Source organism: Capricornis sumatraensis, chromosome 8 (assembly GCF_032405125.1).
Source record: "Capricornis sumatraensis isolate serow.1 chromosome 8, serow.2, whole genome shotgun sequence".
In the NCBI taxonomy this organism is placed as follows: domain Eukaryota; kingdom Metazoa; phylum Chordata; class Mammalia; order Artiodactyla; family Bovidae; genus Capricornis; species Capricornis sumatraensis.
The window spans coordinates 89587804-89615050 of NC_091076.1; the positions used below are offsets into that span (position 1 = coordinate 89587804).

The 27247-nt window shown below is 43.4% G+C and overlaps 2 protein-coding genes and 1 non-coding gene across 3 annotated transcripts; all 3 read right to left on the reverse strand.

Annotated features, from left to right (window-relative positions):
* Positions 1-2701: 2701 nt before the first annotated feature.
* Positions 2702-3060, reverse strand: LOC138084171 (small ribosomal subunit protein eS26). The gene has a single exon (XM_068978310.1). It carries the CDS (start codon positions 3058-3060, stop codon positions 2716-2718), a length of 345 nt encoding a protein of 114 aa, XP_068834411.1. The 3' UTR covers positions 2702-2715.
* Positions 3061-22486: 19426 nt separating this feature from the next.
* TRNAC-GCA (transfer RNA cysteine (anticodon GCA)) lies at positions 22487-22558 on the reverse strand. The gene has a single exon. It is a non-coding gene; the product is annotated as a tRNA-Cys (tRNA).
* Positions 22559-23332: 774 nt separating this feature from the next.
* Positions 23333-26329, reverse strand: SPMAP1 (sperm microtubule associated protein 1). The gene is made up of 3 exons (XM_068975821.1): positions 26123-26329; positions 24570-24669; positions 23333-23490 (listed from the first exon to the last, which is right to left on the reverse strand). Exons 1-3 carry the CDS (start codon positions 26327-26329, stop codon positions 23333-23335), a joined length of 465 nt encoding a protein of 154 aa, XP_068831922.1.
* Positions 26330-27247: the final 918 nt, after the last annotated feature.

The window sequence follows — 27247 nt, forward strand, 5'->3', positions numbered from 1 at the left end:
GCTCTAGAGCAGAGTACTTGTAGCCCATGGGCTTAGTTGCTCCAAGGCGTGTGGGATCTTCTTGGCCCAGGGATCGAACCCATGTATGTGTCCTGCAGTGGTCAGAAGAGTCTTTACCACTGAGCCACCAAGGAGGCCCTATAAATATGTTTTAAAAGATATAAAAGTCCACATGGTACAGACTTCCCTGGTGGTCCAGTGGCTAAGAATCTGTGCTCCCACTCCAGGGACATGGGTTCTATCCCTTGTGAGAAAACTAGGATACCACATACCATATGGTGGTGTCAAAAAAAAAAGAGGAAAATCAATGGAATAAAAGTCTCCCACCATTCTTTTATCCTTCTCAATCAACATTTCATTTATCTCGTTTCCTTTATGTATCATTATAGTTTTTTATTAAATGTTTTAGTCTTTGACCCATTTGGAATTTTTTTAATTGTCTTTCTGATTGGCTACACATTCACCTCAATATCTCTACAGAATAATCTCATATTTTCTCCACTGGTGTGAAATACATGCATATACACATATACTATATTCCCTTTTGTATCTGAGTCTGTTTCTGAATTCTCTATTCCACTCCATTAATCTATCTATTCAGGTGCTCTTATCAAACTGCCCTGATAGCTTTGTTTTAATGATATAGGCCCACTGCACCCTCGCTACTCTTCTTTCCCTAGAGTTTCATGGTTCCTCTTACAATTTTATTTTTCTAAATGAACTTTCAAATCAACTTGTCCAGTTCCAGAAATGATGTTTTTAATGTTATTATTGAGAAATATGTTAAATTTATAGATCAATTACTCTGTATTAAAATTGCCTATATATATGTCTGTATCCATGCAAGTTTCATAATACTAAAGACCTTCACCTTTGTATCCCTTATGCATGACACACTTTCTGGCACATAGTAGATGCGTGTGTGTGTGTGTGTGTGTGTGTGTGTCTGTGTCTGTGTGTGTGTGTGCCCAGTCGTGTTCAACTCTTTCCACGTCCCTGGCCTGTAGCCCACCAGGCTCCTCTGTCCATGGAATTTCCCAGGCAAGAATAATGAAGTGGGTTGCCATTTCCTGCTCCAGGGGATCGTCTCAACTCAGGGACTGAACCCAAGTCTCTTGCATCTTCTGCATTGGCAGGCAGATTCTTTAGACTGCACCACCGGGGAAGTCCTGTTTAATATTGTTAAATGAATACATGAATGGACGGATGATCCTTAAAGGCCCTGTCACAATAGACTAAGGTGTTTTGCATAGGGAATGAATTTATAGAAATAATTGTTAATATTAACAATTTCACGTAATAATAAGGGAGTTATATGCTTTAAAAGTTAAAAAATAATGGGGTTATATGTTTACCTCCCTCCTGAGAAACCTGTATGCAGGTCAAGAAGCAACAACTAGAACCGGACATGGAACAACAGACTGGTTCCAAATTAGGAAAAGAGTATATCTAGGCTGTATATTGTCACCCTGCTTATTTTACTTATATGCAGAGTACATCATAGGAAATGCTGGGCTGGATGGGTGTGGAGAAAAGTTAATAACCTCAGATATGCAGATGACACCACACTAATGGCAGAAAGCAAAGAAAAGCTAAAGAGCCTCTTGATGAAAGTGAAAGAAGAGAGTGAAAAAAATGCGTTAAAACTCAACATTTAAAAAACTAAGATCATGGCATCCGGTCCCATCACTTCATGGCAAATAGATGGGGAAACAATGGAAACAGTGACAGACTTTATTTTCTTGGGCTTCAAAATCACTGTGGACAGTGTAGCCATTTAAAAGACTGCATTTAAGTGACTGCAGCTCCTTGGAAGAAAAGCTGTGATCAACCTAGATAGCATATTAAAAAGCAGAGACATTACTTTGCCAACAAAATTCTGTCTAGTCAAAGCTATGGTTTTTCCATAGTCATGTATAGATGTGAGACTTGGACCATAAAGAAGGCTGAGTGCGGAAGAATTGATGCTTTTGAACTGTGGTGTTGGAGAAGACTCTTGAGAGTCCCTTGGGCTGCAAGGAGATCAAACTAGTCAATCCTGAATATTCATTGGAGGTGCTGATGCTGAAACTGAAGCTCCAACACTTTGGCCACCTGATGCGAAGAGCTGACTCATTGGAAAAGACCCTGATGCTGGGAAAGACAGAAAGCAGAGAAGGGTATGACAGAGGATGAGATGGTTGAATGGCATCACCAACTCAATGGACATGAGTTTGAGCAAACTCGGGAGTTGGTGAAGAACAGGGAAGCCTGGTGTGCTGCATGGGGTTGCCAAGAATTGGACATGACTGAGCAACTGAACAAGAACATGCTTTAAAAAGCTATGGCTTTGACTTAAATTTCAATCTCAAGTCTGTCAGGTATGTTACATAACCTTGGACAAGTTACACAACCTCTCTGAGGAATTTTCCTCATCTGTAAAATAAGAGCGATACCACCTACCCTGCAAAGTTGTAAGAATTAGAAGCAATAAAATTTGTAAAATATTTTACATGGTATCTGTTAGGCAGTAGGTGTTTAATAAATAACAATTCTACCGACAACGTTACCAATATCCATAGTAACTTATCTTCTAGGGGGCTTATCTTCTAGGGTTGATTGATAGCAAATGTTAGCAAGAAGAAAATGATTCTTTTTTTTTTTTTAAGTATAATTTCCATTTTATTGTCTTTTCAGAGACACCAATATTTCTTCAGTCTCTAAGGACTTGGATCCTTACATGGGCTTTGGTGGAGGACGTGGGGCAGCACCCGCAGGTCTAAATCGGGGTGGTGTTCGGTCCTTACGGGCTTCCCGAGAGCGATTCCTGACTACCTTGCTGTGAATGGCACAACTCACGCAGTAATGTAGTTTCACATACAGCTTGGGAAGCACGTAGGCGTCGAAAACACTCGCTTCAGAAATGTCCCTGACGGCTGCCGCCTCTACGATGTTCCGAATGACGAACTTCTTAATGGCTTTATCCTTGGGCACGCATCGGGCACAGTTGGTGCAGCGAATAGGCTGCACGTGGCCGCGGCCCTTTTTGGCACGACCGTTGTTCCTTCTTTTCTTGGTCATTTTGGAAGCGCCGAGGCGAGAGAGCGAAAACGATTCTAAAAGACAACAGTGCCACAGGTTTGCGGTGGAAAGTACTTGAAAACAAGACAGGGCTATTTTTGAGGCAGAAATAACTGAAATTCCAGAAACTACATGAGCCAATTTATTTTCACCAGTGTTTCTCAAAGTGTGACCTGAGATTATCTATAATAGAATACATAGAAGGTCTTCTTAAACATGACAGATTCCTGGACTTTACACTTGAACCACTGAATCAGACTGTTCAGGGGTGAGATCCTCAGATTCTAGAAAGTTCTTCATGTGATTCATGTGCACACTAGAGTTAGAAAACCACTGCTTTAGAATAAAGTTATTTTTCAAAGATAAAGAAATAAATGAAGTGGTCTTGTCTTAAGCCAAGAAACATAAATGTTATGTACAAATGCTGTAATACAGCTGTTTTCTCAGTGAACAGAGGGGAGATATCAGAGGCGAATTAAGAAATTAATTGCCATGACTGATCTGTGTTGCCTTTCATCTAGCTACTCATTATTTATGAATTCATTCATTTTTCCGTGCCGTGGATGTCCGACACTGGACAAAGTGTACTATAGCCATAGTCTGCAAACTGATAAATGCTCTTCCCAAGGTAGAGTCAGATCTTTGCTACTCCTCAGCTACTCCAGAGATGAATGCCCAAATGATTCTCCTTTGGATCTTGTCCCAGTCAGTCCTACAGTCAAATAACCACAAATAGCCCCACAGCTACTAAATCAGGTTAACAAGTATAGGCCCTGATCAAATGGTCTGCTTAGACATGAATTCTTGCAGAAAGTGGTAGAAGAGGGATCTATTGAGGTGGGATTAAGTTAAAAAGCTTCATTCAAATTAGGAAACATTCCTTTCTTCCTTTCTTCCTTCCTCCATTCAGCAACTTAAGGGACGATTATTATGGGCTAGTTCAGTTCAGTTCAGTTGCTTAGTCATGTCCGACTCTTTGCAACCCCATGGACTACAGCATGCCAGGCTTCCCTGTCCATCACCAACTCCTGGAGCTTACTCAAATTCATGTCCATCGAGTTGGTGATGCCCTCCAACCATCTCATCCTCTGTCATCCCCTTCTCCTTCCACCTTCAATCTTTCCCAGCATCAGGGTCTTTCCCAATGAAAGTTCTTCGCATCAGGTGGCCAAAGTATTGGAGTTTCACCTTCAACATCAGTCCTTCCAATGAATATTCAGGACTGATCTCCTTTAGGATGGACTGGTTGGATCTCCTTGCAGTCCAAGGGACTCTCAAGAGTCTTCTCTGGCACCACAGTTCATCAGCATCAATTCTTTGGCGCTCAGCTTTCTTTATAGTCCAACTCTCACATCCATACATGACTACTGGAAAAACCATAGCCTTGACTAGATGGACCTTTGTTGGCAAAGTAATGTCTATGATTTTGAATATGCTGTCTAGGTTGATTACAGCTTTTTTTCCAAGGAACAAGTGTCTTTTAATTTCATGGGTGTAGTCACCATCTACAGTGATTTCGAAGCCCAAGAAAATGAAGTCTGTCACTGTTTCCATTGTTTCCCCATCTATTTGCCATGCAGTGATGGAATCAAATGCCATGATCTTAGTTTTCTGAATGCCGAGTTTTAAGTCAACTTTTTCACTCTCCTCTTTCACTTTCATCAAGAGGCTCTTTAGTTTTTCTTTGCTTTCTGCCATTAGTGTGGTGTCATCTGCATATCTGAGGTTATTGATATTTTTCCCCACAATCTTGATTTCAGCTTGTGCTTCATCCAGCCTGGCATTTCTCTTGATGTATTCTGCATATAAGTTAAGTAAGCAGGGTGACAATATACAGCCTTGATGTACTCCTTTCCCAATTTGGAAACAATCTGTTGTTCCATGTCCAGTTCTAACTGTTGCTTCTTGATCTGTATACAGATTTCTCAGGAGGCAGGTCAGGTGGTCTGGTATTCCCATCTCTTTAAGAATTTTCCACAGTTTGTTGTGATCCATGCATTGATTATTAATAAATTTATTTATATTTGGCTGCACTGGGTCTTCGTTGCTGCACTCTAGCTGCGGGACTTTCTAGGGCTTTCTCTAGTTGTGGTAAGTGGGGTCTACTCTTTAGCTGTGATGTGCAGGCTGCTCACTGCAGCGGCTTCTCATTGCAGAGCACAGGCTATCGGGCACACCAGCTTCAGTAGTTATGGTGCTCAGTCTTAGGTGCCCCACAGCATGTGGAATCTTCCTGGAGCAGGGATTCAGTCTGTGTCCCCTGCACTGGCAGGTAGATTCTTAACCACTGGACCCCTAGAGAAGACCTGAATTTTGTTTTTTAGCAGGAATCACAGAGCATAAAGGCCTTCACTGATGGCCCAGCAGGTAAAGAATCTGCCTGTAATGCAGGAGACGCAGAAGATGTGGATTCTGTTTCTGAGTTGGGAAGATCCCCTGGAGTAGGAAATGGCAACCCGGTCCAGTATTCTTGCCTGGAAAATTCCATCCCATGGATGGAGGGGCCTGACAGGCTACAGTCCAAAGGGTCGCAAAGAGCTGGACACAACCAAGTGACTAAGCAGCAGCAGCGCACAGAACATAACAATAGTCTCCAGTTCACCAATCTGCAGTTTCTGCGGTGGGCCATTAGCCCATAGCATTTGGCTGGTTCTGTGGTTATTAAGAAGGAGTCTTCCTGTACTCTAGAGAGACTTGAATAGCACACCCTACCGGATATCGCTGAAATCATAGTCAACTCTAGGCTTGACTAGCTCACATCTCTTCATTTTGGGTCTACCCTAGGTAGTGATGAGCCATCTCTGGAATTTATTTTTGTGTATGGTAAGAGATTTATTTTCTTCCATATGGATATCCAGTTATTCTGGCACCTATTTGTGAAAAGACTTTTTCTCCCCATTGCATTATTTTGGTGTCTTGGTAAAAATCAAGTGATCAAATAAGTGGGATCTATTTCTAGGCTCTCGATTCTCCACCACTGATCTATTTGTCAATCCTTATGCCAGTACCATCTGTCTTGATTACCATGCTTTTTATAGAGTATGGGAAGCAGGCCATGTTAAGTCATTCAGTTTTGCTCCTTTCTTTGAAGATAGCTTTGGCTATTCTAGGACTTTTATGTTTCCTTATAAATTTTAGAATCAGCTTGAGAACTTAAAAGTGCTGCGATTTGAGTGAGATTGTGCTGAATCTATGGATTTGGAGAACTGACATCCCCTATCACTACTGAGTCTTCAATATGTGAACATGGTATATTCTTTGTTTTTTTTTTTAACATGGTATATTCTTTTATTTATTTGAGTGTTTTTTAATTTCAGCAGTACTTTGTAATTTTCAGAATAGAGATCTTACATATCTTTTGTTAAATTTATTCCTAAGTTTTTATTTTTTGTGATGCTATTTTACATTTTTATGTTTTGGTTGTCTGGGATGTTTTTATTTCACTTATATTCTCTTTTTTTTAGAAAAAATATAAAAAGAATAATGAAGGAATTTCCAGGAGTCCAGAGGTTATGACTTGACATGGCTGGACAAATAAAAAAGAAGAATCCCTTTTATCTGAATGTATAATATGAACATGAAATTTCTCACTTTACTGCCTCAAATGTGAGGTGTGACAGCTGTGAGAATCCACCTGCTAATGCAGGGGACGTGGGTTCAATCCCTGGTCCAGGAGGATTCCAAGTGCCTTGGAGCAGCTGGGCCCAGGTGCCGCACCTATTGAGCCCACATGCTGCAAACACTGAAGCTCATGCACCCTGGAACCTGTGGTCCGATATAAGAAAAGCCACCACAGTGAGAAGTCCATACATTGCAACTAGAGAGTGGTCCTGCTCTCTGCAACTAGAGAAAGCCCAGCACAGCAACGAAGACCAAGTGCAACCAGAAAAATTAACGATTTATTTAAAAAAAAAAAAAAGAATGGTGGGAGATTTACAGATATTGAAAACAGACTTATGGTTACCAAAGGAGAAACGTGGGGAGGGAGGAGGGATAAATCAGGAGCTTGGGAGGAACACACACACACTACCATATCTAAGACAGACAACCAGCTCTATAGCACAGGGAACTCTACTCAGTATTCTGATAGCCTATATTGAGAAAAGAATCTAAAAAAGAATGAGTATATGTATATGTCTGAGTCATTTTGCTGTACACCTGAAATCAACACAACATTGTAAATCAACTATACTGCCTAAACTCCCACAAATATTTTTATAAAAAGAATAGTGGAAAGGATTCATTTGTCCATTAATAGAATGGGTAAATAAACTGTGACACAGTCAGACAATAAAAAATGACCAAAAAAAAACCACCCAATACTGATGGAGACAACGACTTGACTATATCTCATAGATGTGATAATGAGTAAACGAACCAGAACGTATGTACTGCTTATGTGCTGTATATTCCCATTCTGTATAAAGTTCATAAACATGCAAAACAAATCTATAGTGTTTGTGTCAGAACACTAGTAAGCATTAGCAGCAGAGGGACCACAAAGGTAGCTGGGGAGGAACGCTGCATGCTAGTTACCCAGGTGTGCTCAGAGTGGGATGTCCGTTGAGCTGCACACTTTTAATACGTGCTGTCTTCTCTACATGTGCTTCAGTGAAAGTCACACAGAAAGAAATCATCACAATATCCACTCAGTGGGGGCAAGATGTCCCTGGTAAGTGCTGGAAAAGCAGGTTTGGGGCTGTAGGTCCAAGCATGCTTCCCAAACCTGGCAAAGAACTTGAATGAGCACATTCCTGCTGCTGTCGCTGAGTACTAAATGAAGTTGTCAGCTTGGGGACGCCTCTGCCTGGGTTATGCCCTGTATCACGACCTGATATTGGATTATTTATCCATTTATTTATATTCTGTCTTCCCAACTTAGGTGTGATCTCACTGCTGGCACATAGTAAATTCACAACAAATATTTATAGGATGTATTTACCTCTGTATCCTTCATTAACTGAGCAGAATTTGCCTTTCTCCTGAATGCATTTTTTCACCTTTATTCTTTTTTTGCCAACATCTACCCTCTGATATAGAAGCAAAATAAAAGAAAGAGGAAAATTTTCCCTGTGATGAGAACTCTAAGGATTTACTTTCCTAAGAAGTTTCATATATAACATCTGACAGTGTTAATTATATTAATCATGTTAAACTACCATCAGTTACACTCATTTCACATGCTGGCAAGATTATGCTCAAAATCCTTCAAGCTAGGCTTCAACAATATGTGAACCCAGAACTTCCAGATGTACAAGCTAAGTTTAGAAAAGGCAGAGGAACCAGAGATCAAGTTGCTGACATTCGTTGGATCATGGAAAAAGCAAAGGAATTCCAGAAAAACATCTACTTCTGTTTCATTGACTATACTAAAGCCTTCATGTGGATCATAACAAATTGTAGAAAATTCTTAAAGAGATGGGAGTATCAGACCACCTTACCTGTCTCCTGAGAATCTGTATGCCAATCAAGAAGCAATGGTTAAAAATGGACAAGGAAAAACTCATGGTTCAAAACTTGGTAAGAAGTATAACAAGGCTGTATATTGTCACCCTGCTTGTTTAACTTATATGCAGAATGTGTGTGTGTGTTAGTCACTCAGTCATGCCTGATTCTTTACAATCCCATAGACTGTAATTCGCCAGGCTTCTCTGTCTATGGAATTCTTCAGGCAAGAATACTGGAGTGGGTTGCCATTCTCTTCTCCAGGGGATCGTTGCAACCCAGGGATCAAGCCCGGGTCTCCGGCATTGCAGGCAGATTCTTTACCATCTGAGCCAGCAGGGAAGCCCTATATGCAGAATACATCATGCAAAATGCTGGGCTGAATGAATCACAGGCTGGAATCAAGATTGTGGGGAGAAATATCAACAACTTCAGATACACAGCTGATACCACTCTAATGGCAGAAAGTGAAGAGGAACCAAAGAGCTTCTTGATGAAGGTGAAAGAGGAGAGTGAAAAAGCTGGCTTGAAACTCAGTGTTAAAAAAATGAAAATCATGGCATCCAGTCCCATCACATTATGGCAAATAGAAGAGGAGTAAGTGGAATCAGGGACAGATTTTATTTTCTTGGGCTCCACAATCACTGCAGATGGTGACTACAGCCATAAAATTAAAAGATGCTGCTCCTGGGAAGGAAAGATATGGCAAAACTAGACAGCATATTAAAAAGTAGAAACATCACTTTGCTGACAAAGGTGAAGTTCACTCAGTTATGTCCAACTCTTTGCAACCCATGAACTGTAGCCCACCAGGCTCCCCTGTCCATTCTCCAGACAAGAATGATGGGGTGGGTAGCCATCCCTTTTCCTGGGGACCTTCCCGACCCAAGGATCAAACTCCTGCATTGTAGGCAGATTCTTGACCATCTGAGCCACCAGGGAAGTTGATAAAGGTGCATATAGTCAAAGCTAGGATTTTCCCAGTAGTCATGTATGGATGTAAGAGTTGGACCATAAAGAAGGCGGAGCACCAAAGAATTGATGCTTTTGAATTGTGGTGCTGGAGAAGACTCTTGAGAATCCCATGGATGGCAAGACGATCAAACTAGCTAATTCTAAAGGAAATCAGCCCTGAATATTTATTGGAAGGACTGATGCTGAGGCTGAAACTCCGGTACACTGGCCACTTGATGCAAAGAGCCAACCCACTGGAAAAGAACCCTGATGCTGGGAAAGACTGAAGGAAAAGGAAAGTGGGGCAGTAGAGGATGAGATGGACATCACCGACTCAATGGACATTAATCTGAGAAAACTCCTGGCGATGGTGAAGGACAGAAGAGCCGCGTGTGCTGCAGTCCATGGGGTTGGAAAGAGTCCGACATGACTAAGCGATTGAACAACCACATTACATCCACATTACATTCCAATTATTTTATAACTGGAAGTTCATACCTTTTGACTACCTTCATCCAGTTCCCCAACCCTACCCACCACAGGCTACCTTCAGTAACCACAAATGTGATCTCTTTTTTACTAGTCTGTTTATTTGTTTGTTTTTGAAGTATAATTGACCTGTAACACTATTTAAGTTGCTGGTGCACAACATAGTGATTCAGTGGGTGGGTGTGGCTAAGTTGCTGCAGAAAAACTTCCCTGGTGGCTCAGACGCTTGAAGTGTCTGCCTATACAATGTGGTAGACCCGGGTTCGATCCCTGGGTCGGGAAGATCCTCTGGAGAAGGAAATGGCACTCCACTCCAGTACTCTTGCCTAGAAAATCCCATGGGAGGAGGAGCCTGGTAGGCTACTTGGACTGTAGCCCGCCAGGCTCCTCTTTCCAGGGGATTCTCCAGGCAAGAACACTGGATTGGGTTGCCGTGCCCTCCTTCAGGGCATCTTCCTGACCCAGAGATAAAACCCTTGTCTCCTACCACTAACCTGCATTGGCAGGCAAGTTCTTTACCACAAGCGCCACCTGGGAAGCCCAATATTGGTATACTTTTGTGAAGGGCAGGGTGAAGATGGTGAAGGGCAGGGAAGCCTGGAGCGCTGCAGTCCACAGATGGGGTCACAAAGAGTCGGACAAGACTGAGCGACTGAACAACAACAAAATTGTGATACTGTGATGAAATAAGAAATACAAATATTTGGTATTCATCCCCTGGCAGGAGCTCTTAATCCACTTCTAATTGCCTAAGGAATAAGAGCAATAAAGATGAAAGGGGTGTCTTTTGTTATTCATAACAAGCTTCTTTCAACCCGCCTATTACTACAGGATAGCTGGTTGCCAGGGGAAACGACCTTGAGACTAGAGGGTTGGATATTTGAGCCCCGCCTGCTGACTGCATGGGAGAGGAAAAAGACTAGAGTTTGAGTTAATCAGCAGTGGACAGACCTATATGATGAAGTGTCCATTTAAAATAAATTCTTAACTGAAAAGATTCCAGAGCTCCCTGGTTGGTGAACACGTGGAGATGCTGGGAAGGCAGCCCATCCAGCAAGGTCATGGAAGCCTAGCACTCCTTCCCACTTACCTTCCTATGCTTCTCTTCCATTTGGCTGTTTCTCAATTGTGTCCCTTTATGTGTTTAGTCGCCAGTCATGTCTGACTCTTTGTGACACAATGGGCTGTACTCCGCCGGGCTCCTCTGTCCGTGGGGATTCTCCAGGCGAGAATACTGGAGTGGGTTGCCATGCCTTCCTCCAGGGTATCTTCCCAACCTAGGGACTGAACCCAGGTCTCCCACATTGCAGGTGTATTCTTTACCATCTGAGCCAATAATAAACTGGAAATTTAGTAAGTAAGAGGCTCCCCCACTGGTTTAGATGGTAAAAAATCTGCCTGCAATGCAAGAGACCCTGGTTCGATTCTTGGGTCGGGAAGATCCCCTGGAGAAGGGAATGGTTACCCACTCCAGTATTCTTGCCTGGAGAATCCCATGGACAGAGGAGCCTGGTGGGCTACAGTCCATGGGGTCGCAAGGAACTGGACATAAGTAAGCGACTAACACTTAGTAAGTAAACTGTTTTCCTGAGTTCCATGAGCTGTTCTAGCAAACTGTGGTACTGAAGAGGAAGTATGGGAGCCAGTGATATATACCTGGTTGGTCCGAAGTACAGGTGATAACTGGGACTTGCATTTGGTATCTGAAGTTTCCGGGATGGGGGGACACTCTGACTAGACTGAGTCCTTCGTCCTGTGGATTGCGTGCTGACTCTGGGCAGAAAGTATCAGAACTGAATTAGATCGAATGTCGGGGACTTCCCTGGTGGTCCAGTGGTTAAGACTCCACGCTTCCAATGCAGGGGATGTGGGTTCGATCCCTGGCTACAAAACTAAGGTCCCACATGCTGTGTGGTGCAATCAAAACATAAAATAAAATAATACAGGGAGAAACCATGTCAGTCCCACTAGAATGGTTACAGTCAAAAAAAAAAAAAAGGAAAAAAAATTGAATGTTGGACACCCAGTTGATATCCACAGAGAACCGGAGAGTTACTTGATGTGAGAAAAACTCTCACACATTTGGTGGTTAGAACTGAGTCTGTGAGTAGGATAAACTCTTTTTTCATATATACAAACATAATGTTTGTATATTAACATTGTATTTTACAACCTTACTAAATTCACTTATTAGTTCTCATAGCTGTAAAGGAAAATCAACCCTTTGGAAAACAGTCTAGCGGTTACTTAAAAGGTTAAACAGCATTCCACTCTTCAATATATATACATAGGTTAAATGAAAACATATATCCATACAAAAAGTTATATATGAATATTCATAGCACTGAAATAAAACTCATATTTTATAACAAGACAAGAAAAATTTGGGGACTTCTGTGGCAGTCTACTGGTTAAGACTCTGCTTCTACTGCCGGAGGTACAGCTGATCCTTAGCTGGGGAGCTAAGATCCCACATATATATGCTGCACACAGTGTAGCCAACAAACAATAAAACAAGACAAGAAAAATTTAAACCTAAACATTGTCTTTGTCCATTTGGTCCTCCTCCCTCCCCTTTAGTGGGTATTGTGTATCTGCATTAACTAGACCTCCCCAGAGATAACACTCCTTAATCTCATCAAGGGTCATAACTCCTCAGGAGATAACCTTCCTTCTTAATCCTATGACTCGTGACTCACCCACTGCTTGCATTGCACCTGTAGACCTGGATTGTGTAAACTGTCAGTGTTACATCCCTCAGTCTCAAAACCATATATAACTGTGCTTTGACCTCTACTGGGCAGAAGAGCCTGGAGGAGGGCATGTCAACACACTCCAGCATTCTTGCCTGGAGAATCCCATGGGCAGAGGAGCCTGGTGGGCTACAGTCCATGGTGGTGGTTGTTTAGTTGCTGTGTCTGACTCTTGCAGCCCCATGGACAGTCCATAGGGTCACAAAGTTAGTCGGCCACGACTGAAGCAACTTAGCACGCATGGAGACAAAAAGTGGAGCTGTGGTTATCTGCAGATGGATAGATTGGAGGAAACGGGGAGGGATTGCTAATGGATACGGGGTTTCTTTGGGGGATGAGAAAAGGTTCTACAGTTGATTGTGGTGAGGGTTGCACAACTCTGTGAATATACTAAAACCATTGAATTGTGTATGTTTGATAGGTACATTGTATCATACATGAATTATATCAATAAGGCTGTCATTAAAAAAAGAGAAAATCAGTATCACTTGCAATAAACAGAATGAAAAGCCAAATGCAATATTATTAAACACTAGCTAGATATTTACATCTACTGTCATTGATTAAAAAAAGATAGGATTCAGAAGTGACCTTTCTTTTAGGTCTCTCATTAGAGAGATGATCTCAAACAGTTTTCCACTTAAGTTACTCAGAAATGAAAAAGAATTGAAAAAAAAAGGGGTAATTTTTTCACTCTGTGGTTCAGAGGTTTTTGTCACATGTCGACTAGTTACTGTCAAACTGCATATACCTGCAGTGTCCATCCCACCCTTGGGGCAAATTGAGGGGCAAGATTCAAAGTTGAAGTATAGCACTGAGTGTATGGCACCTGCTCCATCCACTGAAGCAATTCTTACTAAGTGGCACGGGAAGGAACATCTAAGCATTTCGGTTATCACTCTAAAACAAGCCTGTAAAAGTGATGCCAGGTGGGTTTAAGGTGTCTCTTAAAAATGGAGGGGTTTCTGTGGAAAAAAAACGAATTGAAATAGGAACCAGCTGCCTTGTGCTGCGATACTCCATCACGGAGTTCTGACCCCCACCAGCACGTTGCCATCAGCCAGTAAAAGGAGACCAAAAGGAGGGAAGAAGTCCCTTCTTCCACACTTTGATGTTTAATGAATTAAGTTTGTTTCAGCTGAACTCTCTCAAAAACTTCCTCAGCAACGCTGGGTAGAACTGGACTCAAAGCTACCGGGTTTCTAGGAAACCATTAAGAGAAAAAAACGTGTAGTGATTGCATAGGGAGCAAGAGGACTTGAAGTTAGGACTCCTGCTGGGCAATGAAAAGGTCTACTCTTACTGTAATAAGTCCAAATTCTGTTAAGTGTTGCAACACTTAATTAAAAGGGTGGCCTTTTAATCACTAGTGTTAAAAGGTGGAGGTGGCTAGGTATGTTGAAAGCAACTTTGATTACAGGCTTAGCATGTGTCTATCAAAACAGAGACACAACAAAAAGGGCAGGAAACTGAAGACAGCTTTCATTCGACCCAATGTGTATGTTGGTAGAGTTATGTCTGTTGTTTGCCCAACAACTGTCATCCTATAAGGAGCATCCAGTGTGTATCTAACACGTAGTAGGCATTCTGATTACATGAGCAAACGAGTGAATGCGAGAATGGAAGAGGACTCCTGGCCACTACAGAGAGCAAGCACAGTAAAGCTGTTGCTCCCAAGAAATTCCAACTCAAGAGACGGGCCACACTTACACACATTTAAAAATCAATATAGAGCTTCCCTGGTGGCTCAGTGTTAAAGAATCCGCCTGCCAATGCAGTGTTCGATCCCTGATCCAGGAAGATCCCATATGCTGCAAATCAGCTAAACCCATGAGCCACAACTACTGAAGCCCTCACACCCTGGAGCCCGTGCTTTGCAACAAGAGTAGCTCCCCCTCGCCACAACTACAGAAAAGCCCACTCAACAACAGGACCCAGCAGAGCCAAAAATAAATAAATAAAATCCATATAAATATAATTATTGGGATTTCCCTGATGGTCCAGTGGTTAAGACTCCATGCTTCTGCTGCAGGCGGCTTGAGTTCAATCCCTGGTTAGAGAACTAAGATCCCACTTGCCATGCAGCACAGCACCCTCTCCAAAAAAAGAATTTATCATCGAGAAACAAACATGGAACATGTGTATTTAGCTTCATTCCCTCCCAAAACTCTGCCAAAACAATACCATATATAACTTGACATGGAAAAAAGAGAACTGAAAAGGGAAGAGAAGAGCTGGGTCAGTTTTTGAACATGGAAACTGGTGATGGTGGGGGCTATGATTTAGCAGAGAAGAGGAAGCTGAAACCTAAGTGTTGACTCTGGCAGTACACTACATTTTGAAAGCATATTAAAATGACCTGTAAGATAAAGAGACAAGTATGGAGGCCTGGGTCCCACTAGGCATAAATAGTTCAAAAATATCTCTGGGTATATGGCAGTTCCTCAAAAAATTATATATAGAATTATCATATGACCCAGCAATTCCACCTCTGTGTATATACTCCAAAGAAACTAATGTAGGCACTCAAACAAATATTTGTATATTCTGTTCATACTGTTCATAGTAGTATTATACACAGTAGCCAATAGCTGAAAGCAACACAATACAAGTGTCCACTGATGGACAGATAAACAAAAAATATATATACAAAATATAAATACACACATACATATGAATTGTGTATATTGCAGGCAGACTACCATTTGAGCTACCAGGGAAGCCCTTGTACCATATCATGTGTGTGTGTGTGTGTGTGTGTGTGTGTGTGTGTGTGTGTGTGTGCCTGTGTGTGTGCGCTCAGTCTCATCCAACTCTGCAACCCCATGGACTGTAGCCCACTAGGCTCCTCTGTCCATAGCATTTCCAGGCAAGAATACTGTTGTGGGTTGCCATTTCCTCCTCCAGGGGACCTTCCTGACCCAAGGATAGAACTCATGTCTCCTGCGTCTCCTGCACTGACAGGCAGGTTCTTTACCACTGAGCCACCTGGGAAGCAGTAATTTATATATTTTTATATATTCATATAAATATTTTAATATTATTTAACATATATAACATATTAATTATATATATAATATATAATAATATATATATTAATGGCCTGTAAGATAAAGACCTGTAAGATAAAGAAACAAGTGTGAAGTCCTGGGTCCCACTGAAGGTGAAGGTGAAGGTGAAGTCGCTCAGTCGTGTCCGACTCTTTGCGACCCCATGGACCGTAACCTACCAGGCTTCTCCTTCCATGGGATTCTCCAGGCAAGAATACTGGAGTGGATTGCCATTTCCTTCTCCAGGGGATCTTCCCAACCCAGGGATCGAACCCAGGTCTCCCGCATTGGAGGCAGACGCTTTAACCTCTGAGCCACCAGAGAAGCCCATTAGGTATAAATAATTCAAAAATATCTCTGGATATATGGCAGTTCCTCAAAAAATTATCTATATAGAATTATCATCATATGACCCAGCAATTCCACCTCTGAATATATATTTAATCTTATATATTATTATTATATATTATGTAATGTAATATGTATATTACAATGTAATATAATGTAATGTATGTATGTATATAGTGTGTATAATAATTATTATGCATAAAATATATAATAAGCCCCAATATATAATATATTATTATATATTATAATATTAAACAAATTATTATAATATATAATAATATAAAATATTATTATATATTGATATAGTTTGTATTGTATATATTATTATATATTATTGTATATAATATATATAATATTATATATGTATATATAAATTTGTGTATATGCATATGTATATATGCTGCTACTGCTAAGTCACTTCAGTCGTGTCCGACTCTGTGCGACCCCATAGACGGCAGCCCACCAGGCTCCCGCATCCCTGGGATTCTCCAGGCAAGAACACTGGAGTGGGTTGCCATTTCCTTCTCCAATGCATGAAAGTGAAAAGTGAAAGTGAAGTTGCTCAGTTGTGCCTGACTCTTAGTGACCCCATGGACTGCAGCCTACCAGGCTCCTCCATCCTTGGGATTTTCCAGGCAAGAGTACTGGAGTGGGGTGCCATTGCCTTCTCCATGTATATATATGTATATATGCATATATATGTATATATAAATTTAGCCTTCAGTTCAGTTCAGTCGCTCAGTTGTGTCCGATTCTTTGCGACCCCATGAATTGCACCACGCCAGGCCTCCCTGTCCATCACCAACTCCGGATTTCACTCAAACTCACGTCCATCAAGTCGGTGATGCCATCCAGCCATCTCATCCTCGGTCGTCCCCTTCTCCTCCTGCCCCCAATCCCTCCCAGCGTCAGAGTCTTTTCCAATGAGTCAACTCTTCGCATGAGGTGGCCAAAGTACTGGAGTTTCAGCTTTAGCATCATTCTTTCCAAAGAAATCCCAGGGCTGATCTCCTTCAGAATGGACTGGTTGGATCTCTTTGCAGTCCAAGGGACTCTCAAGAGTCTTCTCCAACACCAGAGTTCAAAAGCATCAATTCTTCGGCGCTCAGCCTTCTTCACAGTCCAACTCTCACATCCATACACGACCACTGGAAAAACCATAGCCTTGACTAGATGGACCTTTGATGTCAAAGTAATGTCTCTGCTGTTTAATATGCTATCTAGGTTGGTCATAACTTTTCTTCCAAGGAGTAAGCGTCTTTTAATTTCATGGCTGCAATCACCATCTTGAAAGAAATGAAATTCTTGTTGCAGGAAGGAGGACCCCTTCTAGTCTCAAAAGTGACTCAGAAATGAACTGTCCACAGAGGCACACTTGCTGACAAAGCAGGAGGCTTTACTGGGATGGGATGCCCAGGCAGAGAGCAGGAGGGTAAGGGGACCCAGGAAGACTTCTCTGCCGTGCGGCTCTCAGTCTCAGGTTTATGACGAGGGGATAAGTTTCCAGGTTGTCTCTGGCCAATCATTCTGACTCAGGGTCCTTCCATCCTGGTGGCACACACATTGCTCAGCCAAGACAGATTCCAACAAGGAGGGTTCTGGGAGGTTGGTAGGACATGTGGCATCTCCTTTTGACCTTTCCCAAATTTTTTCAGCTGGTGGTGGCTTGTTAATTTTGTGTTCCTTACCAAAATCTCCTGTTGTAGAATAGCTCATGCAAATGGTTACTATGGTGCCTGACCAGGGTAGATGGTTTCAGTCCGTGTTTCCCCTAACATTATGACCCCTGCTACAACGTGGAGGAATCTTGAATCCTCACTTTATGCTAAGTGAAATAAGTCAGACACAAAAGACAAATACTGTTTGATTCCACTTGTATGAGGCACTAGAGTAGTCAAATCCATACAGGCAGAAAACGGAACGCGGGTTCCAAGAGAGAGAACTGTGGAGAGGAACAGAGAAGAGAACTGATAGTTGAGGAACCCTGGGAAAACCAGGAACTTGGCACCACCAGGTGGGCTGCAAATAGAGAATTTTGGTGAAAGTCTGTATAAGGAGCAGTTGAGATTTTTAATCTCTATATTTCCAGTCCCAGAGGTGAAAGATTTGTTGAAGAGACTGAACCTAAGAGACTCCTCTGGTTCCAGTTGGATGGCCAAGGGCTTTCAGAATCTGCAGTGGGGATTAACTGAAAGTCTGCTTATTAAAAAACAGGATCACTAATTCCCTTCCTCCTCCCTGTCCTACTCCCAAAATGATAGCATCAATGTGTTTATTCTAGGCTGGAGATCTCAGAATTTTTCTATGAAGAAACTAAATGACCTGAGGAATGTAGGGGATAGTGATCCACAGATACAGACGTTTGGAAGTTCCCAAATGAAAAAGCTGCTCAGCATTGGGTTTCTCACAAGGAAGTTCACCAGTCAGCAAGCCCTACCCAAGAACACAGAGTTTCCAATGGCCTTTATCCTACAGAGTTAATTGGTGAATGCTGTCAACACAAGAATCCCAAACCAAAAGAAACAGCAGTAGAAAGGACTTTGAGGGAAAAATAGACTCTTTTTGGAGAAGAAGAATACTTCAGTTCAGTTACGTTCACTCGCTCAGTCGTGTCAGACTCTTTGCGACCCCATAAATCGCAGCACGCCAGGCCTCCCTGTCCATCACCAACTCCCAGAGTCCACCCAAACCCATGTCCATTGAGTCGGGGATGCCATCCAGCCATCTCATCCTCAGTCGTCCCCTTCTCCTCCTGCCTCCAATCCCTCCCAACATCAGAGTCTTTTCCAATGAGTCAACTCTTCCCATGAGGTGGCCAAAGTACTGGAGTTTCAGCTTTAGCATCATTCCTTCCAAAGAACACCCAGGACTGATCTCCTTGCAGTCCAAGGGACTCTCAAGACAACACCACAGTTCAAAAGCATCAATTCTTCAGCGCTCAGCTTTCTTCACAGTGCAACTCTCACACCCATACATGACCACAGGAAAAACCATACCCTTGACTAGACGGCGAAGTAATGTCTCTGCTTTTGAATATGCTATCTAGGTTGGTCATAACTTTTCTTCCAAGGAGTGTCTTTTAATTTCATGGCTGCAATCACCATCTGCAGTGATTTTGGAGCCCCCCAAAAATAAAGTCTGACACTGTTTCCACAGTTTCTCCATCTATTTCCCATGAAGTGATGGGACTGGATGCCATGATCTTCATTTTCTGAATGTTGAGCTTTAAGCCAACATTTTCACTCTCCTCTTTCACTTTCATCAAGAAGCTTTTTAGTTCCTCTTCGCTTTCTGCCATAAGGGTGGTGTCATCTGCATATCTGAGATTATTGATATTTCTCCCAGCAATCTTGATTCCAGCTTGTGCTTCTTCCAGCCCAGCATTTCTCGTGATGTACTCTGCATATAAGTTAAATAAGCAGGGTGACAATATACAGCCTTGACGTACTCCTTTTCCTATTTGGAACCAGTCTGTTGTTCCATATCCAGTTCTAACTGTTGCTTCCTGACCTGCATATAGGTTTCTCAAGAGGCATGTCAGATGGTCTGGTATTCCCATCTCTTTCTGAATTTTCCACAGTTTATTGTGATCCACACAGTCAAGGCTTTGGCATAGTCAATAAAGCAGAAATAGATGTTTTTCTGGAACTCTCTTGCTTTTTCCATGATCCAGCAGATGCTGGCAATTTGATCTCTGGTTCCTCTGACTTTTCTAAAACCAGCTTGAACATCTGGAAGTTCACAATTCATGTATGGCTGAAGCCTGGCTTGGAGAATTTTGAGCATTACTTTACTAGTGTGTGAGATGAGTGCAATTGTGTGGTAGTTTGAGCATTCTTTGGCATTGCCTTTCTTTGGAATTGGAATGAAAACTGACCTTTTCCAGTCCTGTGGCCACTGCTGAGTTTTCCAAATTTGCTGGAATATTGAGTGCAGCACTTTCACAGCATCATCTTTCGAGATTTGAAATAGCTCTACTGGAATTCCATCACCTCCACTAGCTTTGTTCATAGTCATGCTTCCTAAGGCCCACTTGACTTCACATTCCAGGATGTCTGGCTCTAGGTGAGTGATCACACCATCATGATTATCTGGGTCGTGAAGATCTTTTTTGTACAGTTCTTCTGTGTATTCCTGCCACCTCTTCTTAATATCTTCTGCTTCTGTTAGGTCCATACCATTTCTGTCCTTTATTGAGCCCATCTTTGCATGAAATGTTCCGTTGGTATCTCTAATTTTCTTGAAGAGATCTTTAGTCTTTCCCATTCTGTTGTTTTCCTCTATTTCTTTGCATTGATTGCTGAGGAAGGGTTTCTTATCTCTTCTTGCTATTCTTTGGAACTCTGCATTGAAATGCTTATATTTTTCCTTTTTTCCTTTGTTTTTCGCTTCTCTTCTTTTCACAGCTATTTGTAAGGCCTCCTCAGACAGCCATTTTGCTTTTTTGCATTTCTTTTCCATGGGGATGGTCTTGATCCCTGTCTCCTGTACAATGTCATGAACCTCATTCCATAGTTCATCAGGCACTCTATCTATCAGATCTAGGTCCTTAAATCTATTTCTCACTTCCACTGTATAATCATAAGGGATTTGATTTAGGTCATACCTGAATGGTCTAGTGGTTTTCCCATACTTTCTTCAATTTAAGTCTGAATTTGGCAATAAGGAGTTCATGATCTGAGCCACAGTTAGCTCCTGGTCTTGTTTTTGTTGACTGTATAGAGCTTCTCCATCTTTGGCTGCAAAGATATAATCAATATATCTTTGGCTGCAATAATATAATCAGTCTGATTTCGGTGTTGACCATCTGGTGATGTCCATGTGTAGAGTCTTCTCTTGTGTTGTTGGAAGAGGGTGTTTGCTATGACCAGTGCATTTTCGTGGCAAAACTCTATTAGTCTTTGCCCTGCTTCATTCCGCATTCCAAGGCCAAATTTGCCTGTTACTCCAGGTGTTTCTTGACTTCCTACTTTTGCATTCCAGTCCCCTATAATGAAAAGGACATCTTTTATGAGTGTTAGTTCTAAAACGTCTTATAGGTCTTCATAGAACCGTTCGCCTTCAGCTTCTTCAGCATTACTGGTTGGGGCATAGACTTGGATTACTGTGATACTGAATGGTTTGCCTTGGAAACTAACAGAGATCATTCTGTCATTTTTGAGATTGCATCTAAGTACTGCATTTCAGACTCTTTTGTTGACCATGATGGCTACTCCATTTCTTCTAAGGGATTCCTGCCCGCAGTAGTAGATATACTGGTCATCTGAGTTAAATTCACGCATTCCAGTCCATTTTAGTTCACTGATTCCTAGAATGTCAACATTTACCCTTGCCATCTCCTGTTCGACCACTTCCAATTTGCTTTGATTCATGGGCTTCCCTGGTGGCTCAGAGGTTAAAGCATCTGCTTCCAATGCAGGAGACCTGGGTTCAATCCCTGGGTTGGGAAGATCGCCTGGAGAAGGAAACGGCAATCCACTTGCCTGGAGAATCCCATTGACAGAGAAGCCTAGTACATTACGGTCCACGGGGTCCTGAAGAGTCGGACATGACTGAGGGACTTCACGTTCACCTTATGGACCTGACATTCCAGGTTCCTATGCAATATTGCTCTTTACAGCATCAGACCTTACTTGTATCACCAGTCACATCCACAACTGGGTATTGTTTTTCCTTTGGCTCCATCCCTTCATTCTTTCTGGAGTTATTTCTCCACTGATCTCCAGTAGCATATTGGGTACCTACTGACCTGGGGAGTTCCTCTTTCAGTATCCTATCATTTTACCTTTTCATACTGTTCATGGGGTTCTCAAGGCAAGAATACTGAAATGGTTTGCCATTACCTTCTCCAGTGGACCACATTCTGTCAGACCTCTCCACCATGACTCGCCCATCTTGGGTGGCCCCACGGGCATGGCTTAGTTTCATTGAGTTAGACAAGGCTGTGGTCCTAGTGTGATCAGATTGACTAGTTTTCTGCGATTATGTTTCAGTGTGTCTGCCCTCTGATGTCCTCTTGCAACACCTACTGTCTTACTTGGGTTTCTCTTACCTCGGACGTGGGATATCTCTTTCATCCTTTAATTCACCGCAGCCTTGTGTGTAGTAAGGCTCAACTATATATGTTATACCAACATCTTTATCTTTATTCTGTCACACATCATATCGATAAATTGTAATCACAGCTCTCAGATCTAAGAATTTCCTCAGGGACTTTGTCTTAACTGAAGACCAGTGGAATCCTCCAGGGATTTATCCTCATTGTTTGGAATATGAGAGTAACTAGTTTATCTGGACAAGAATCCCTTGGGAGTTCTCGTTTTCCTATTCTAGTCATCCTGGGGCTGGGAGTGAAGTATTTCACGGAAGTAAAATGATAAAGAAGGAAGGGGGCACCCGGATTTGAACCGGGGACCTCTTGATCTGCAGTCAAATGCTCTACCCCTGAGCTATACCCCCAGGGCCTATTAGAGGTGTCTTCCTTGTCTACTTATGGTGACTCAATACAAACAATTTCCACCCACTGTAGAATTCCTGCAAGCTTTGTAATTCTAAAGCTCCACTCCCTTTGTATCTGGAATCTGCTTTGGCTTTTTTCTTGGCCACCAATAAAAGGGGTGGGGGCACTTGAAAACTGACACACTGGAAACCAGCTGAAAAGGAAATTGATATAGCATTAGCAGAGAAAGCTTCCACAAACACCATATTACTGTGTCATGATCCTCAGCTCCAGATATCACCCTGTTCATCCCCTGCCTCGTGGGAAGGAGGAGGAAGACATCAATTCTTTTGATTGGGAGGATCCAGAAAAATCAGGAACTTCTCAGGACAACCAACAATCCCTGTGGCCACGTTGCCTACTCTGTTCTTGATGGAAACAGTAGGTAGCTTCTGATCTGGGTCCTCCTGATGCCTGGAGAAGAGTTTCTGAGGGCTTAAGTAGTGTGCTTCCTCCTTTTACAGGGGAGAGCAGAGGCTTCTTCTTTCAAGTCTGGCACTCTATTTACATGGAGTTTAAGGGCACAGCCTGAGACACCCTTTCCCCTCCCACCTCCTCCACAGGGTAGAGAAGCTGAGGGTGGAGAAACTAGCTTTCCCCCTCCCCCAGTCTCAGTGATGAAACAGCACACTGAGGCACTTACACAGAAGTTTTAATATAAAATAACACTGAGAGTTCTTATACACTTCTGTCTTAGAAGTTCAGGTGGAGGAGCATGAGGAGAAGAGCTGCTGTTAAAAGAGAGGGAACCGGGTGATCTCTCCAAAGACAGATGGGCAGTGGCGAAGGGCTGGGGTGTTCCGGCGATAGCCAAACCGACCACTGAACCCCTGGGTTGCTTTCAGATTGGTATTATAGTGGTCATGCCCGGTCACTTGCTGGAGAGAATGCCCTTGGGGGACAGAGAGAGAGGCCTGAGCCTGTATTCAGCCCTTTCTTGTTTTCCCTACTCCCACTGGGCTGGTATAGGAGGCTCACTCAGGTATAGCCACTGTGCTCCCATGCCCCTTCTGAACCCTGAGTCCTGAAGAGCCAAGGGTGGATGAGGTGGAGGAGACAGAGGGCATCCTGGAAACCAGTCCTCATACTAGGGGTAGCATGCAGAGGGAGCATGAATGATATGTGCTGGGAGAAGAAGGGCCAGAAAGTTCTGGGCATGGCTGAACTTGCCTTGCACCCTGGAGAACTGAGAAGATTTTGACCCTTGTATCTGACCCATCTAGAGAAAACAGATGAGCTCAATTTGGCCAATGGTGCGAGGGATCATGTGACTAGGTGGGGTAGGAGGAGGGCTTACCCTGCCAGAAAAACAGCTCTAGAAAAACAGCTCTCAATGCTCCCTTTTCCTACTGCTGCTAAATTGGGCCTGGAGAGTGAGCAGGACACAGTCTGCTCCGGGAGCAATGAGAACACAGGCTTTCCTTGGAAACAGTGTAATTTCAATCTCAGCTCAGCCCTTCTTGGTGATGGTGGTGGTGTAGCTGCTAAGTCATGTCTGACTCTTACGACCCCATAGACTAGCGCCTGCCAGGCTCCTCTGTCCATGGGATTTCCCAGGCAAAAATACTGGAGTGGGTTGCCATTTCCTCCTCCAGAGGATCTTCCCAAAGCAGGGACTGAACCCATGTCTCCTGTACTGGCAGGCAGATTCTTTACCACTGAGCCTCCAGGGAACTCCAACCCTTCTTAACAAATCATTTTAACTCTCTAAAACTCAATTTCCCCGGCTGTAACTGAGGATATTCTGAGGGTAAAAAGCACCTGACATACAGTGGGTGCTCAATAACTAACTCTCAGGGAGCACTGTAACACCATCTGCTCATGCATGAGAAGGAAACGGGAGGATGCAGTCAGTCGCTGGGTCTCTTTCCCTTCCGGGTCTCTTTAGCACCCAGTTTCTCTCACTGTGGAAGGCGCACCACTCTTCCCAGGTGAGATCATGATGAGATTGCAAAGGGAGGTGGCACTTGCCTGCCCCTGCCCAGTTTCTCCTGTTGAGGTATCTCTGTCCTTGCCCGAAGATGTGGAAATAATCCACTATCCAGCCATCCCTTCCTGTACCGCCGTGATCCTGAAAGTGAGAGAGAAAAGGCAGAAGACTGTCAGCCATGATGCCGAAAAAAGCGCAGTCCAACCCCTGCCTCCTGTCTCGTTGCGGGACGGAGACGTCAGAGCCCAGGGGTAAAAGGGCCAGACAGATTAAATATACTTGGTGAACTATTGCCTTTCAGCGAGATGCATTGTAGTTTGGTAGTTACAGGCTCAGTGTCTAATGCCAGAGAAAGTGTTAGTCGCTCAGTCCTATCCAACTCTTTGGGACCCCATAGTCTGTAGCCTGCCAGACTCCTCTATCCATGAAATTCTCCAAGCAAGAACACTGGAGAGGGGTAGCCATTCCCTTCTCCAGGGGTCTTCCCAAGCCAGGGATTGAACCCAGGTCTCCCACATCACAGGCAGATTCTTTACTGTCTGAACTATCAGGAAAGACTGGTTCTAATTCCAGTTCTGCTCCTAACAAGACCTTAGGTCAAAGACACAGCTTTTTTGGAGCTCATTTTCCTTGACAGTACTTTGAGGTTGAAGTGAGACATAAACTGGCCTCAAATAAAGGGTCTGGCAAATTTCAGTAAACACGATCTTCACTTAAATGAAAATAATACCTACCACAAACGGTGGCTGTGACGATTAAAGAAAACTTACAAAATGGAACATAGTCTCAAAAGTATGTACATCGTATTATTTTCCGAACTTTTGAGTTCTGGATTTTTCACCCAGATTCTGTTTCCTTGTGTTATAAATATTACATGAGTAGCCAGCGAACGCACCCAAATAGAGCACACACCGATGTGGGTCCGTGTGCCTGCACTGAACGAACGCACATGCGCACACACAATCACCTGGGACCACTGAAACTCCAAGATATGTTCACAGAATAACCCGCATTCTGATATGTATTACGGATATGTATTAATAGTCACAAATACTAGAAGCAAAAGGGTTGAAAAAAATTGGAGCCGTCAGCCTGTAATAGCCTCAGAATCTTTGATCCCCCTAAGGGGGGTGTGCAACTAAGCAGAAGCGAGGGCTGGGTAAGTTCGGAGGTTTCCCTCCAGTCTGTTCAAAGAAGGTCGCATTACGTCACCGGACCGAGGGCACCTCGCCTAGTGGGCCTCGGAGGGTCGGGCTTTGAGAATTTGCGGCGTGAGATCACCCCAAAGGGTGAATCCGTGACACCCAAAAGGACAACGAACCCGATTTCTTTGGCAGAGGCTCGCAGAGATCTGAAATGAGATCATTCTCAAATTCAGGCATGGAAGGTGAGCTCAGAAAGTTCGCGCTCAACACCTGTCTCCTGCCTCCAGCAATTCTGGAGTTTCATCCAGAAAGCTGAGAGGGTGCAAATCGGGCAGCCTCCGTGGTGGTGAGGGCGCTGGCATGAGACGCCCAGATCTGGGAAGTCAGCCCGCCACCTGGGCCAAGCTCTCTGGGCGCAGATAGCCGGGTCCTACGCGGGGCTCGGGTACCTGATCAGTCTTCCGCAGGATGGGCGGAACCACGCGGCTCCGGAAGTACCGGCGGGAGTGGTAGTCCTGCTGCGCATTGTAGGGCGGAATCGCCGACCAGAGCTTGGGCCTCAGGTGCTCGTAGGAGCGGGCCATGGTGCTCACTGCCACCCCATCCAGAATGAACCCCTTCTCCAGCCGCAGAGGACACGCGCAAAGGTGCGCCATCCAGACCTCCGCAGCCTCCGAGGGCTTTTCTGGCAGAAGCGGAGTGTCCTAGGTGGAGGCTCCCCGGCACATTGTGACGTGGAATTAAACATCACGTCGGCGTCACAGTAGGGGACACAAACCCTATTGTCCCCATCCTACGGGGTAGCCTCACAGGGATGTGGGGGTAGTTGCTTGCATGGTCCCGAGGTGAGGGACGTCTAGGAGGGAACTATGCAAGAGGAATCAGAGATTGAAGAGAAGCGGGATGACTGAATGCGGCTGTGAGCGCAGTCGGTCCCAACTCCCCGTGCTGCTTTTAAGAACAAGGTTCTCTGCTCCCACGTTGTTATGTACATTTCCCAAACCCAGTTCCTTTGAAAAGCCTGAACCCTGAACGGATCAGTTCAGACAGCATCTACTTCCAACTCGCATTTTACAGAACAGTAAGTTGACACCACCCTTATGGTAGAAAGTGAACAGGAACTAAAAAGCCTCTTGATGAAAGTGAAAGACGAGAGTGAAAAAGTTGGCTGAAAGCTCAACATTCAGAAAACGAAGATCATGGCATCTGGTCCCATCACTTCATGGGAAATAGATGCGGAAACAGTGGAAACAGTGTCAGACTTTATTTTTTTGGGCTCCAAAATCACTGCAGATGGTGATTGCAGCCATGAAATAAAAAGATGCTTACTCCTTGGAAGAAAAGTTATGACCAATGTAGATAGCATATTCGAAACCAGAGACATTACTTTGCCTACAAAGGTCCGTCTAGTCAAGGCTATGGTTTTTCCAGTAGTCATATGAGAGTTGGACTGTAAAGAAGGCTGAGCACAGAATTGATGCTTTTGAATTGTGTTGTAGAAGACTCTTGAGAGTCCCTTGGACTGCAAGGAGATCCAACCAGTCCATCCTAAAGGAGATCAGTCCTGGTGTTCA

Excerpts from the sequence above, each read along its gene's own strand:
- SPMAP1 (XM_068975821.1), bottom strand. The coding sequence starts at position 26,329 with ATGGCGCACCTTTGCGCGTGTCCTCTGCGGCTGGAGAAGGGGTTCATT. Across the intron at positions 24,670-26,122 it reads TCCTGCGGAAGACTGATCAG|GATCACGGCGGTACAGGAAG; the intron begins GTACCCGAGCCC and ends TCTCACTTTCAG. Across the intron at positions 23,491-24,569 it reads GAGAAACTGGGCAGGGGCAG|GGCATTCTCTCCAGCAAGTG; the intron begins GCAAGTGCCACC and ends CTGTCCCCCAAG.
- LOC138084171 (XM_068978310.1), bottom strand. The coding sequence starts at position 3,060 with ATGACCAAGAAAAGAAGGAACAACGGTCGTGCCAAAAAGGGCCGCGGC.